At 43.7% G+C, this 15,922-nt stretch overlaps 1 protein-coding gene and 1 non-coding gene across 2 annotated transcripts in view; both read left to right on the forward strand.

Annotated features, from left to right (window-relative positions):
* The window catches only part of RAB12 (RAB12, member RAS oncogene family), a 29,191-nt gene extending 23,255 nt beyond the window's left edge, over nucleotides 1-5,936 (forward strand). Inside the window, exons 4-6 of the mRNA XM_060247761.1 lie at nucleotides 1,097-1,186; nucleotides 1,914-2,018; nucleotides 3,899-5,936. Of these exons, the coding sequence (XP_060103744.1) occupies nucleotides 1,097-1,186; nucleotides 1,914-2,018; nucleotides 3,899-4,012 (309 nt within the window). The 3' untranslated portion in view covers nucleotides 4,013-5,936. The remainder of the gene's footprint in view (nucleotides 1-1,096; nucleotides 1,187-1,913; nucleotides 2,019-3,898) is intronic.
* A 5,295-nt stretch (nucleotides 5,937-11,231) lies between these two features.
* Nucleotides 11,232-11,303, forward strand: TRNAA-CGC (transfer RNA alanine (anticodon CGC)). The gene has a single exon. It is a non-coding gene; the product is annotated as a tRNA-Ala (tRNA).
* The last annotated feature ends 4,619 nt before the right edge of the window (nucleotides 11,304-15,922 follow it).

The following is a 15,922-nucleotide window of genomic DNA, read 5'->3' on the forward strand; positions in this document are numbered from 1 at the left end:
AGCTTCTTCAAAACGTCCTCTGTTTGCCATTTTGCCATGTCGTGTGCAGTTGGCATGCCGACTTGGCATTGCTGTCTCCAGTGTGCAGTCTGGATGCCTGGCTATACAAATAGGGGTGTATATTAAGCAGTTTTTTTAAGCATCACTGTCACACTTGTTATAAAGAGATGCGTGAACCAGCAGATCTCTCAAATGAAAGCAAGCTTTGGTCCTCAGCCCATGGGTTGTGGACTTCCACCTGCTAGGTCAGGAGCTCTAGGGGGGTATTTTCTGCCACCTTTTAGAATACCTAGAGCAGGGGTGTCAAGCATGCAGCCCGGGGGCTGACTCAGGCCCTTGGAGGGCTATCAGGCCCCCAAGCAACTAGCTGTCGTCTGCTTCCTTCTCCCTCTCTCTAGCTTCCTTCTGCATCACAGCTTGCCATGCCAGGCTTGCTCAATCACACAAAAGCTAGGGAGCAAAGCCTCTATTTTCCCCATTGACTGAGGTTCCTCCCTAGGGGAGGAGGGAGAACTTGCTTTGCCAGGCTCTCTCAATCACAGAGCTACTGAGCCAAGCCTCTCTTCCTTCTATTGGCTGAGGCTCCTCCCGCTCCTCATCCTCTGGAGACGGGAAAGAGCCAGAGCTTCATTTACCAAGTTCCAAGGATCCCATGGGAGAAATAAAAAGAAAGCACCTTTAAGATCAACGAGCGCTAATGTTTTAAGCATGTTTTAACATTTTTTTAAAAAAATCTTTGTGTTTGTCTTTGTCCTTTATAAAATTTATGTCTCTGCTACCTAATCTTAAATAGGTGCGCACACGGCCCGGCCCGACAAGGTCTCATTTATGTCAGATTTGGCCCTAATAACAAATGAGTTCAACACCTGTGACCTAGAGGGTCGGGAGGACCCCTGCCCTGCCTGTATGCAGGTAGCTGAGAGGAACACCAGGATAGCAAAGCAGAGGGGGCGGGGTTTCCTGCTGCTCAGCTTATGTTTATTGTGGACAAAGCGGGGGGGAAGTTCATGTTGACCAAGCTGAAGTTTTAGAGGCTAGCATTCTAAGCGTATGATTTGGACCATTTTGCTTTTCTTTTCCCGGCCCTCCACCCCAGTATGCCTCGGAAGACGCAGAGCTACTACTGGTTGGGAATAAATTAGATTGTGAAGTGGACAGAGAGATCAGTCGGCAACAGGGAGAAAAAGTAAGTGTAGGTAAAACCAAGTTAATATTCATTGATTTGGGGAGGTTGTGCCTCATGGGAGCACAAGGAATGCAGAAACGAAATGTAATTTATATTAATATATTAATTTTGATCTTAATTTGAAATTAGTTAATTTTTCATTCCTTAGAAGTGCATTAGTTTTATGTTCTACATTTGAACATATGAAGCTGCCTTATACTGAATCAGACACTTGGTCCATCAAAGTCAGTATTGTCTTCTCAGACTGGCAGCGGCTCTCCAGCTAAGGTTTTTCACACCTATTTGCCTGGACCCTTTTTTGGAGATGCCGGGGATTGAACCTGGGACCTTCTGCTTCCCAAGCAGATGCTCTACCACTGAGCCACAGCCCCATTCATGGCTCTCCAGGGTCTCAAGCTGAGGTTTTTCACACCTATTTGCCTGGACTCTTTTTAGTTGGAGATGCCAGGGATTGAACCTGGCACCTTCTGCTTCCCAAGCAGATGCTCTACCACTGAGCCACCGTCCCTCCCCCAAACCAGATATGTTTCAGTGTTTTATGATGTGACATTTTTGAAATGGCATCTATTTTTAGTCACCTGTTAATCTACTCCAAAATGGGTAAGGCATGTAACCCACTGATGATCCATATTTTTACATGGAACTAAAAATCACAGACCAAATGAGATTCCATTAATTTAGAACAAAAAGTCATTGGTGGGGTTTTTTTTTTGTCTTTTCCTGTCAGTTTGCACAGCAGATAACTGGGATGCGATTTTGTGAAGCTAGTGCCAAGGACAACTTCAACGTGGATGAAATATTTCTGAAGCTGGTTGATGACATCCTAAAAAAGGTAAAATGCCTTGATACTACAAGCTGACGAGATTTTAAGTGTGACTCTACGTGATGGGATAGTCAACAACTCTACGTTGAGTTAGCGTGAGCCAGCGCACAGATTTTTAGCCTCCAGCTCGCACATTTTTGTCTTAACTCAGGGAGGATGACCCCAGAGCACACTGATTTATGCTGTAGATCACAACTTTAACGGCAGTAGCTCACAAAGTAGAATTTTTGCTCACAGGACTCTGCAGCTTAGAGGGAACATTGGTCAACAGACAACTTTCTGATGACTGCCATTTGTGCGCAGGGATGCAGGAAAGGAGACGGTGCTTCAGGTATGCAGGTCCCTGGTTATGAAGGGCTTTAAAAGCCATAACCAGAACCATGAATTGAACTTGAAAATAGACTGGCAATAAATGCAAGGAAGCAAGAGAGGGGGAAGGAAGCAGATGACAGTGAGTTGCTCGTGGGCCTGACAGGAGCCCTGTGGGGGCTTGATTCGGCCCCCGGGCCTCAAGTTTGACACCCCGGCTCTAGAATGTCAGCCTTCCTGATCCTCGTGACTTGCGCCTTGTATGGATTCAGCTTCAGTTTGTTCTACCTTAGTGGAGGAAAGTGCTGTCAAGTCACAGTCGATTTACGGCAACCCCACAGGGTTTTCAAGGCAAGAGACATTCAGAGGTGGGTCTGCCATTGCCTGCCTCCACGTCATGACTCTGGTATCCCTTGGAGGTCTCCCATCCAAATACTAGCCAGGGTTGACCCTACTTAGCTTCCAAGATCTGATGAGATCGGGCTAGCCTGGGCTATACAGGGTTTGTTCTGCCTTAGCTTTATATAAGCCCATAGAACCATAGGCACAATCCAGAGAAAGGTGTATCTGCTTCAGTCCTGTTGGTATTGGTTATTGATGGAGTGGTGTCACACTTCTTTTGCAGTGTTTTATGTTCCTGTGTGCTAAGTATGGGAGGTGGAACTTCGCACTTTGACTGCTCTTCTGGGATGTAGATTTAAACCAGCTTATAAAAACAGCTTTACATGCCATTGTTTTTAGCGTATTTTATTGCAGGAGTGGCCAAACTGTGGCTCTTTCACACACATTATGTGGCTCTCAAAGCCCCCATCAACCCTGTTGGCTGGCTTGGAGAATGTATTTAAAGTTGCTTTCTTTTCTCATCTCCCTCCCTCCCTTCTCTCAAACTTCTGATGTCCATACCTTGTGGCTCTCAAACATCTGACATTTATTCTGTGTTTCTCTTACGTTAAGCAAGTTTGGCCACCCCAGAGTCAGTTTGGTGTAGTGCTTAAGTGTGTGGACTCTTATCTGGGAGAACTGGATTTGATTCCCCACTACTCCACTTGCAGCTGGAATGGCCTTGGGTCAGCCATAGCTATCGCAGGAGTTGTCCTTGAAAGGACAGCTGCTGTGAGAGCCGTCTCAGCCCCACCCACCTCACAGGGTGTCTGTCGTGGGGGGAGAAGATGGAGGAGATTGTAAGCCACTCTGAGTCTCTGATTCAGAGAAGAATAATTGCAGATTTATTTCCCGCCCTTCTCTCTGAATCAGAGTCTCAGAGCGGCTTACAATCTCCTTTATCTTCTCCCCCCACAACAGACACCCTGTGAGGTGGGTGGGGCTGAGAGGGCTCTCACAGCAGCTGCCTTTTCAAGGACAACTCTTACAAGAGCTATGGCTAACCCAAGGCCATTCCAGCAGGTGCAAGTGGAGGAGTGGGGAATCAAACCCGGTTTTCCCAGATAAGAGCCTGTGCACTTAACCACTACACCAAACAGAGAGAAGGGCGGGGTGTAAATCTGCAGTATTCTTCTTCTTACATAGTTTTTCATTCTAGTGGCTATTACTTACAAGAGCTTTCTTTTTTCTATTTCAAGATGCCTTTGGATGTTATACGGAACGAATTGTCCAACAGTATCCTGTCCCTACAACCAGAGCCAGAAATCCCACCAGAACTGCCTCCTCCGAGACCTCACGTCCGTTGTTGCTAACTTGCTGCTTCCTCCAGAGTGGAAGTGCGGAAGAGGTGGGGGGGAGGGGGAGCACCTGTCCTCCCATGCACTACAATCACGTGGCAGTTCCTTTGTCGCACTTTGATCCAGAATCAGAGCTACACACTAATTTGTAAATATGCAAATATGCAAAACCTGGGGTAGGATTTAGCTGTGAGTGGTTCAGTACAGCTAGTCCCACGCGCGGTTTCTTTCACTCCTCTTTCCCGGCGCTATAAATATTGTACATTTGGCTGGGGAAAATACAGCGCTCCCAAACCTAGGATGTAAGAAATTAAATGCATACTTTACTTATTCTGAACTTTAAATGTTGTAATAGTCCTTGATATCAACAGAATCTCTTCTAGTATAATGGTGCTTTGCTAGCTTTTTTTAAAACAAAGGTTTTTTAAAATTAGACATTTATAAAGCTTTCTTAAGCAGCATTGTTTCCCCTTCTTCGATTGACCAAGAATTGTAACTGTTGCATCTTAAAACGATTGAGAGTGGGATTCACCAAGTTCTGGCGCTGTGCAGCATCCATGCAGTGGCGCTTACTCATCTGGCTCTGTGCAGGCCTCTCCGAAATGCCTGGGGGTTGTGCGGCAGCAGAATTTGTTGGACTAGGTTTTTTCGAACCTACAGATGAGGAGTTGCTCAATTTTCTTATTTATTATGTATTTTTAATTTAATTTTCTTTCTGTACTAAGGCACTGCTCTCAGCGCAGTTTTTAATGGATGAATTGGCAACTGTCCCAATTGGTTTCCTCCTTAAGTATAAATTGTGTAGTAATTGGACTGTAAAAAAACAAAGATATATTTGAAAGATATAAAAGAAATCGCTGTTGTCCTAGACAAATTATTTTCATTTTTAGAATATGACTTTTCCTTGGGTTAAGGGATATATATGTGTATCTATCAATATAAATAGGGGAGAGGAGCTTGTTAAAATATACTTTTGTCCATTGCATTTATTCCCATCTAATATGCTGTGCTAAAGGCTCTTTTCTTTGTGTCTGAATGAACTTGTGAACAATTTTTTTTTTGGTATATCTTTTATTAAAACTGCACTGTATAGTTTAGCTGTGGTTAAGCCAGTAGTTACAGATTTGAATAACTTGATATGTCCTCAGTGTTGTTGTGGTATGGAAAAGCATTGTCGTTCTAAACTAATGACGTGCCAATAAAATTTTGTATTTATGAATGACAATGGAGCAGCATCTCATTAGAATGCCAAACATCAAATATTGGCCAAAAAGGTAAAGTGTAGTCTGGGAAGACAAACATTTTGAATTCGCTCTCTAATTTGTAAAAGCAGGATCAATGGATAGACTGTAGCAAAGAGATTAACACCTCAAAGATCATAGAATAGATCCACTGGCTTTGAAATCTTAAAATGTTTTTTTTTTATTATTATTTCTAGTGCCTGATTCCTTAATCTGCTAAGGCAGTCTTCTCTTAGTGACATGTTCCACTGACTTCCTGAGAATTTATCTTTAGGTTCTTGGGTAGAATTAAGAATGTTAAATAATTGTTTGCTGTTCAAGTAAATGAAAGTTCCTACTGATTTTGGTATTGTGGTAGGAGATACCTCTTTGGGTCATTCAGTTTCAACCAATAAAGGACGCACCATTCAAATTTATTCCTATTTCCACTACCACAACGTGCCTATACAAGTGTCGTTCTTCACACAGACATTGTGTGGCTTACTTTAGTGTTGACTAGACAAGGTTTGCCATTTTTGTAGCATTTGTAGTAAAGCTGTGGGCAATAACAGAGGAAAGGAACTTGCAAACGATACATTTAAACTTGACAAACGTTTAGGCAACTTTCTGTATTTAAAAACCTGTGTTTTTGCCTTCTGTTCTTGAATAAAAATATGTAAGAAAACTCGGCCTAAATAAATGTTATATCTTACAAGGAACTGTTTACTCTTGTGTATCCAATAAGATGTGTATTGTTCTGTTGTAGAATTTAGCCAACTCAGAAGATCCAAGGGAAGGACCAGTTTTCATGTGAAGCAGAATCTTGTGCACCTCGGCCTGCAACATCCATTTTTGTTAATGGTTTTAATATATTCAGGGCTTTTTTGATAGAAAAGGCCCAACAGGAACTCATTTGCATATTAGGCCACACCCCCTGGCAGCACCATTGTTTCTCACAGCTTCCCCCCCCCCCCCAAATGAATACACTGTTCTCAATATTTGAGAAATGTTGCCAGGTCTCCAACCACCTTAATAGTATATTTCTAAGTCCAAATTGGGGTCATAGATAATATCAGTGTTTCCCATTTGCAGGGTCGTGACCCGGTACCGGGCCACGGAAGCCTCACTACCGGGTCACAAGAAAAGCCAAAGCTAGCCCTGCCCCCAGCAAAGCTAGCCCCACCCCATCTCTGTTGTGCAGAGAGAAGCTGGGCTGCCTCTCCTTCCTTTTCCCCCGCTCCCAGTGTTTGAGAGAAAAGCTAGCATCCATTGGCACTTTAGACCCATGAAGTGTTCTTCAATGTGTGAACTTTCATGTGCCTTGCAGTATGTTCTTTTGGGGAGATTTCCCCGGGAGGCCTGGGTGGCAAAGAAGTGTGTGTGTTTTTTTCAGCCGAGAGGGGTGCGGAGTGGGCATTCCAGTAGCTATTTTTTTTTTTTTACCAAATGACCCCTGGACAGAATTTTTGCTGGCTGGGGTCATCTGATGGTGATGAAGGTTTTTTTTTTTCTTTGCCCCCCCCTTCTTTCTTTCCTTGCAAGTGATGCCTGTATTCTTGGTGCTGGGAGGGGGGGAAGCAACAGTGGAAGGGCTTCTACTGTCCTGGCCCCACTGGTGGACATTCTGGTGCTTTTTGGGCATTTTATGAGGGAATTTTGGACTGGATAGTCCATTGGACTGATCCAACATGGCTCCTGGATTATATGATTGTTTATTTGCAAAACGGAGCAAGAGACAGGGCATTTCTCTAAAAATAAAAAGAAAATCCCAGGTTTCAAAAATTGCTTCAAGGTCATCATTCAGTATTAGACAACAAAAAGCAAGAACCACAAAAGAAATGAGGAAGTTCTTAAGTCTAAAGTTTGGAACTTCTTTGGAGTAGGGGTAAGTCTGTAGCACATGAAAATAATATTGTTTCAAATAATCCTGTGTGTTTCGCCTTCATTTCCCTCTTGAGAGTTCTGGCACCTCTTTTTCCAGAGAGAAAGTCCTGGGGCAGAGCATCTGCTGGTCAAAGGAAGAGGATCGAACGTCCCACTGGGCTAGAATGAGCCCCTTATGAGAAACGACACCGGTTTTGTACTGAGAACAAACCTTCGCTGTTAACTACTGAAGCAACCAGAATATGCTTGGCATACCTTGATCTGAAGTGCAGCATGATAGAGAGGAAAGTTCTGTTTAATGCTTGGGGGATGGGGAGGATCATTAAAAATAAATATTTTGCCCAGCACTGGATTTTTCAAAAATACTTTTTTGTAGCTGTATCATCTGTGGCAGATGGGATTACAAATGGTACTGTAGCATGGTTGGCACATAACTTGGGGAGGGCGGGGAATCCTTATTTTTAACCCCTTGAAACTGATTAATATGCTCTTTTCTTACTTTCAACATTGTGGACTGATGCCGATCAATCGCACCGGGATTGCCTGCTGCCATCTGTTACGAGCGGCAATATTTCATTTGCGTTCTTTACAAACAAATGCAAAACATTGCTGAGTAATGCAGAGTACGAATTCTACGTACAACATCTATGTACAGAGTAAGAATTCAATGTACAAGAGTAAGGCAGAGTAAGAATTCTGTGTACAATATCAAGGCTAGAACGGTTGAGGTGACAGCCGATTCACGGCTGAAAGACGGTGGCTTAACTGAGAAGTTCAGAGAGAAGGCAGCGAGGTATAGCCTGGTCTCATCAGACCGCAGAAGCCAAGCGGGGTCAGCCCTGGTTAGTACGTGGATGGAAGAATTCCAAATAAAACTGCAACGGCACACAACCGCTGCTTGCCACTTGCCTTGAAAGCCCCTTGCACGATGGCACAAATACACACAAAACTGAAAAGTTCAAATCAGTGAGATTCACTTCCAACAATGCGTATAGGAGGAAGGTGAAATTCATGAGCTGCACATTAACACGCACCCTTTGAATTAAACTGGAATTAAACTATTCAAAAGGTCATTCAGTGCTAACATATGCAAAGGACATCTAGGTCCACATTAAGAAGAAGAAGAATTGTAGATTTATACCCCACCCTTCTCTCTGAATCAGAGACTCAGAGCGGCTTACAATCTCCTCCTCCCACAACAGACACCCCGTGAGGTGGGCAGGGCTGAGAGGACTCTCACAGCAGCTGCCCTTTCAAGGACAACTCCTACGAGAGCTATGGCTGACCCAAGGCCATTCCGGCAACTGCAAGTGGAGGAGTGGGGAATCAAACCCGGTTCTCTCAGATAAGAGTCCACACACTTAACCACTACACCAAACCAGGGCTGGCTCTGCTTAGTTTCCAAGACCTGACAACATCAGACAAGCCTGGGCTATTGGGAGGGGAATGAAAAAGCTACCTGGATTTAATACACAGAATCCGTCACTGGATGGTCGTGTCAGGGGCCACAGACACTTCCAAGCGCAAGAAGAGCCTGTCAGATTCAGTACTGCCCCAGCACTTCCAGTAAACTCAGCCTTTAGATGGCCCTGTAGGGAGATGAATTTAGGGTTGCCAGCCTTCAGGTAGTGGATGGAGATCTCCCACCATTACAACTGATATCCAGGAGATAGAGATCAGTTCACCTGGAGAAAACAGCCACCTTGGAAGAAGAAGACCGTAGATTTATACCCTGCCCTTCTCTCTGAATCTCAGAGCAGTTTACAATCTCCTTTATCTTCTTCCCCCACAACAGCTACCTTGTGAGGTAGGTGAGGCTGAGAGACCTCTCACAGAAGTTGCCTGTAAAGAATTGGTCGGGGTCAGCTTGGGAGGGTGACCACTCAGAATTTGCTCTTAGTGCTTAAATCCTACAAATGAAAACACACTAGAGGTCTCCGTTAATTGTACTGGGACGTGGTCAGACTCCCCCTGCTCGAGATGTGAGCTCCTTCCTTTTCGGCTGTCAGATTAAATGGGAGTGAGTGCCATTGTGGCGGCCACAAGTATAGCCACCTTCAAGAGGGGTTTAGATAAAAATATGGAGCACAGGTCCATCAGTGGCTATTAGCCGCAGTGTATGTGTGTATATAACATTTTTTGCCACTGTGTGACACAGAGTGTTGGACTTGATGGGCCGTTGGCCTGATCCAACATGGCTTCTCTTATGTTCTTATTGCTAGAATTAAAGGCCAGTTAGCAGGAGTCCCTTTTCCAGAATGTTGGTGCTTTTGTCACATGGAGAATATAGGTACCTGAGCTCACCTGCCGTGCAATCCTAGGCAGAGTTACTCCAGTCTAAGTCAATGTCTCCCCCCCCCCCCCTCCGGCTGTACAGTTGTGCAGATGGAGCCGTACCACGGTGGCTGAGAAAGCATTGCGTATTGAGAAGAAAGCTGTTAAAGAACAACACTGTTTTGCAAATAGGTACTTGTCAGCAATATGAGCCCCGTGGCACAGAGTGGTAAAGCTGCAGAACTGCAGTCCAAAGCTCTGCTCATGACCTGAGTCCAATCCCGGCAGAAGCTGAGTTCAGGTAGCCGGCTCGAGGTTGAATCAGCCTTCCATCCTTCTGAGGTCGGTAAAATGAGTACCCAGCTTGCTGGGGGGAAAGTGTAGATGACTGGGGTAGGCAATGGCAAACCACCCGTAAAAAGTCTGCCGTGAAATGTTGTGGAAGCAACGTCACCCCAGAGTCGGAAACGACTGGTGCTTGCACAGGGGACTTTTTTTTTTAACTTGTCAGCAATACTCCTTCTAAGCTGTAGAATCTTATGAGCAAAAACTCTGCTTTGTGAGCTACTGGCATTAAGAAGAAGAATTACAGATTTATACCCTGCCCTTCTCTCTGAATCAGAGACTCAGAGCGGCTTACAGTCTCCTATATCTTCTCCCCCCACAACAGACAGCCTGTGAGGTGGGTGGGGCTGAGAGAACTCTCCCAGAAGCTGCCCTTTCAAGGATTGCTCTGCAAGAGCTATGGCTAACCCAAGGCCATTCCAGCAGGCGCAAGTGGAGGAGTGGGGAATCAAACCCGGTTCTCCCAGATAAGAGTCCGCACAACCACTACACCAAACTGGCTCTCTTAAGTTTGAGCTGTATAAATTTCTTTGCTCTTGGGCCATCCTTCCCTAGCTAACAGAAAACGTGTGAACTGGAGGCTAAAAAACGGTGAGCTAGCTCACAATAACTCAGCTTAGAGGGAACACTGCTTGTCAGACTGCACTACTATTCACTGGAGAATACGGTCAACAAAACAGCTGAGGTATAACTATCCTTGCAGAGGCTGCAGGATAAGCTGGATAGTGAAAGAAGAGCATTGGAAGTAAACCTGGAGTCTCGAACCATGTTAATTTCAGCACAGGAAATGAAAGGAAAGGTCCCCTGTGCAAGCACCAGTTGTTTCCGACTCTGGGGTGACGTTGCTTTCACAACGTTTTTACGGGGTTTGTTTGCCATTGCCTTCCCCAGTCATCTACCCTTCCCCCCCAGCAAGCTGGGATCTCATTTTACCGACCTCGGAAGGATGGAAGGCTGAGTCAACCTCGAGCCGGCTACCTCTAAACATATAGTAAAAACACTGCAAAGGAGTTCTTGGTATTAAAAAAAGCCCTGCTTCTCTGTAGTTTCTTTCTGGCAAAGCTCAAAAGTATTTCTTGGGGCTGCAGCAAACAGAAACGTAGCTATTGCTCCCCTCCATTAAATCCCTGTCCTCCCCCCCTCTTTTTCTAGCAGTTCTTTTTGTCCTCTCTACAGAGATGACAGTCTGTTTCCTAAAAAGCTGCTACAACAGAAAATGCCTCTAAAGCTTTCTGTATGAAGAACTGAGGGGGTTAACCCTCCGGAGAGCCTATCAGACTGTCAGATGAGGAAAGTAGGAGGAGCTTGGCAGAATGTAATTCTACCGCGAAGGAATGTTCATGCAGCATCCTTTCGCCTTTGTCTTGTAACAGGGTTTTTGCACCGGAATATCCTGACTTGTTTTCTTGCAGTTTTGCATGGAAACAGGGAGGTGAAGCGACAATTCTTAAGGGTCGAAGGTTTTTTCTGAGTGGACTGCATAGACTTCACCCAGCAAGCCCTGGCGGTTGGGGGATGTAGCTCAGTGGTAGAGCGCGCGCTTCGCATGTGTGAGGTCCCGGGTTCAATCCCCGGCATCTCCAGTGTTTTTACTATATGTATGTTTCTTCACAATGCTGTGTCCTTTGGCACATACAAAGCAACGGTATTTTTGCTTGCTTGTTTTCAAGCAGATGTACAAGATGTGAGCTTTTGGCTTACACAGCACTGCAAATGCATGCTCTCCTCTGGTTTTCTTCCTCCTTTTAGGCATAATTGTTAGCATGTGATTTTTCTAAGAACAGCACTTTGGCTGTCAAAGGAAATTATGAATTTTTTAAAACACTGTCAATCGCATTAGCCAGGATTCAAACTCCAGCCTCCCGCATGGCAAGTGAGAATTCTACCACTGAACCACCAACGCACATACACTGGGATAAGTTTCAGAGTTCTCTTATGGAAAAAGTTGTCCCTAGCTAGATTTCTTCTTTCCAGGTTTGTTAAATGACACATCTCTGCATTCTTGAAGGTGAGAATCAACAGCCTATCAGACTGTCAAGATGAGGAAGGGAGGAGGGACTTTGCAAAACGTAATTCTAAATTACATTTTATTTATAAATCCAAGTTCTACATCCATCTCTCTTAAAAGCAAGGCTTTTCTTTCTGGAAAAAGAGGTGCCGGAATTCTCAAGAGGGAAATGAAGGAGAAACGCGTGGGTGCCCCTCATGAACTTCAAAACATTTCTTTGAAAATTTTGTTTCCACAAAGAGATTCTGGAACTCCAGAGGACTGCATCCCCCCCACAAACTCTGCTTAAAAGGATCTGGGAGATCCAGATTTAAACCCCCATATTGCCAGGTATAAATGAAGCCAATAAATAGGAGTTGAGCTGAGGCAGAAGTGAGCGAGACCTCCTGGATTCCCCGCCCCCACCCCCAAGGGGAGGCTGCCTGTGAAGTGGCGGTTCCTCCTTCGTTGGCGACAAGAGCTTACAAGGCTCTTTTTTGTAAACTCTTGGAGGACTGGCTACATCAGGGGGGTGCGGCCTAATATGCAAAGGAGCTCCTGCTAGAATTCCACCCCTGGTTGGTGGGGAGTTTCTGCCCACTTCACTGCTACTCCAGATAGTCCCATGAGTTCTGATAGATTTAAACTTGTTTCAAGCTACTTGCATTTGCCAGATGAGGGTGAAGGATGGGAGGCAATCACTTTGGCTTATGTGTCCTTAAGAGTTCAAATGTTCACTTATTTTTTTTGTTGGCTCCACTTATGCCTTCCTTTTCTCCCCCATTGGACTGAAGATGGCATACGACATTCTCTCTTTCTTCGTTTTACCTTCACAGCAGCCTTGTGGAGCAGGCTTGTGGAGGTGGTGCATGACTGGCCCCAGGTCACTCAATGAGCTTCCATGGTGGGGGGCGTGAATTCGAACGTGTGTCTCCACGATCCAAGTCCAACACTTTAACCATGACACCACTATTGTTCATTTATACCCCAGGTTTTCCTCAATGGGAAGCTGAAAGATGAAGATGACCGCAGATGTATGCCTGCCCTTCTCTCTGAATTAGAGTCTCAGACTGGCTTACAATCTCCTGGGAGAATGTATTTAAAGTTACTTTCTTTCCACCGCTCTCTCCCCCATCTGATGTGTTTTGCGGCTCTCAAAACATCTGACATTTATTCTGTGTGGCTCTTACATTAAGCAAGTTTGACCACCCCTGGTCTACACAGTAGAAAGCCAAGCAAGTCACACAGGACCCCTTCCCTGGGAGTGGTTCCATCTTCCCTGGCTCTCCCTCCACCCTTGTGCTGCTTAGTGCTGGCTCCAGTGGGGCAGTGCAAAGAGGAGAACAAGAAGATATTGGATTTATATCCCACCCTCCACTCCGAATCTCAGAGTGGCTCACAATCTCCTTTATCTTCCTCCCCCACAACACACACCCTGTGAGGTGGGTGGGGCTGAGAGGGCTCTCACAGCAGCTGCCCTTTCAAGGACAACCTCTGCCAGAACTATGGGTGACCCAAGACTCAAATCAAACTCAACTGACTATCAGCTTCCCCTGACAACTTTTAACTGCCCGTTTCCTTCCCAAAACCTCTAATATAAAACCCAGTTCCCGCCCAGGAACTGGTTTTCCCTCCTGCAGCCTTTCTTGGAGTCCAGCCTGAAAGACTTCCTGTCTCTCTAGGAAGCCTCCTCAGAAGTGCTGTTTCCAGACAGGAGGGGAGGGGGAAGGAGAAATAGACTAGGCCAAAGCCTTGCCTAGAGTTTAATAGACTCCTAGCCAACTCCCAGACAAGCACAGGCCTAAAATGGCGTTTTCCCACATAGATCATTTAAATTCAAGGGACATCATGATTTCTTGATTCATGAATGGGAAAGAAGATTCAATCTGTAATTTGATGTCAGTGGAACAAAAATAGGAAAAATTTCAAACTTGGAATAGTTTATAGAAAAAAACCTGAATATTTATTTATTAAAGGCTTCGTATTCAATACGATAGAGATTTGAGAGGATTGATGAGATAAAAAACAGTTTCATCAGTGAAAAGACTTATTTTGTGTGTTTTATTGGCCACTGTGAAAACTTCAATTTTGGGATCATTTCGAACTAAATAAGTAAAGGGTTGTAAAGAAAGTGCAAATAAAAGAGGGTATAAGGGACATCTTTGCCGTGTACCTCTATTCAGTTCCAACTCATTAGATTGAAAAAAATTAATACTGATTTGAGTAGATGGGTTACTGTATAAGGCTTGGATATAATTTAAGAAACAAGGTCCAAATTTCATATAGCTCAATAAAGTATTTAAATATGCAGCTTTCACCTTATCAAAAGCCTTTTCGCTATTTAATGAAAGAATTAAGGACGGGATTTGAGAAGATTTACTTATGTGAATTAAATTAAGAGATTTCTGAATGTTGTCCGTGATCATATGTCCTGGCATAAAGCCCACCTGATCAGGGTGTACATAATTTGTAATAATCTTTTTCAGTCTTTCAGCCAATAACGAGGAAAAAATCTTAAAGTCATGTTAAGGATTGATATGGGTCTGTATGAAGCAGGATTCAGTTTGTCTTTCCCAGGTTTTGGGATCACAGTCATTCTAGATTCTTTCCAGCTATCCGGAATTACACTAGAATCCAAAACCGAATTACATGTTTTCAACAAAGGAGTTAAGATAAGTGGCTTAAACTTCTTATAAAATTCCACAGTGAAGCCATCTCTTCCTGTGGCTTTGTTATTTTTAAGTTTGGACAAAACAGCATTAATTTCCAATGGAGAAAAAGGTTCATCTAAAAATTTGGCATGGTCCTCAGTGAGAAACGAGTAAAAATGAATAGAGTAGAAAATCTCGGATATGTTGCGGATTAGGGTTAGAAGATTCAAGTCAGCCTTTTTAAAGTGGGTCTCTTGTAGGATTAGTATATCTGGACATTGTTTGTCAACTGAGTTACATAATATTTTAGATTTAATTTTGTCATTTAGGCTATCCATTAGCAATATTGGATTTCAAAGTGTGAACAATGCTGTAAACCTTAACCCTTATGGTTTTCAGGGTTCTATTTAAGAAAAGAATTGAAGCTAAAAACCAAATATATCTATTGACATGCAACCAAAGTAGTTGTACGTTCTCATATTGATAGGCAGGTGACACCAGTGCTATAAACCTCAATCTTAAGGTAAGTAAGGTAAGGTAAGGTAAGTTTTATTCTTATGTCCCGCCCTCCCCCGCCAAAGGCGGGCTCAGGGCGGCTCACAGACATGGCGTGCCATGATTTAGTTAAAATACAAAATAAACAATGATTTAAAATACAGTTCAATTACATAAATTAATTAACATAGATAAAACAGGTGCTATAACTACTATCAATCACAATTATACATACTGTCATACAATCATTACTGTCAGTTACAGTTATGCATAAGATGGTTAAGGCTACAAACAATTTAGTCAAGTATAAGTAATGAAAAAGCCAACCAGGAAGTGATGTAAGATAGTTCTCTCATGACATCTGGATTGCAATGCCAGACTGTAGCTGCTTTGACAATGTTGGAAGTAAGGTTAATATATTCAGACATAACAACCTGCTAAAAACAAATAAATAAAATTTAACAAACATGGTCACACAACTTGACACAACTCTGAAAGCTTGCCCTACAAAGTAAGGCTTAAGCTGGCAAGAAACACTCAGTTCCTTGCCCAGACACCAAGTAACAAAAAACGGAGAAATTGTCCCATCCCCTCCCCCTATAATGTAATGTTCGCTAATAATAGGAACCTAACCCTTCTCCTGCCCTGTAAAAAGAAATTATAAAAGGTTAAACAGTGCTTCTATATCACACCATTTTACAAAAATACTGAACATAAGAACATAAGAGAAGCCATGTTGGATCAGGCCAATGGCCCATCAAGTCCAACACTCTGTGTCACACAGTGGCAAAAAATTTTATATACACACATACACTGTGGCTAATAGCCACTGATGGACCTGTGCTCCATATTTTTATCTAAACCCCTCTTGAAGGTGGCTATACTTGTGGCCGCCACCACCTCCTGTGGCAGTGAATTCCACATGTTAATCACCCTTTGGGTGAAGAAGTACTTCCTTTTATCCGTTTTAACCTGTCTGCTCAGCAATTTAATCGAATGCCCACGAGTTCTTGTATTGTGAGAAAGGGAGAAAAGTACTTCTTTCTCTACTTTCTCCATCCCATGCATT

The sequence above is a fragment of the Heteronotia binoei genome, chromosome 10 (genome assembly GCF_032191835.1).
Source record: "Heteronotia binoei isolate CCM8104 ecotype False Entrance Well chromosome 10, APGP_CSIRO_Hbin_v1, whole genome shotgun sequence".
Taxonomy (NCBI): Eukaryota; Metazoa; Chordata; class Lepidosauria; order Squamata; family Gekkonidae; genus Heteronotia; species Heteronotia binoei.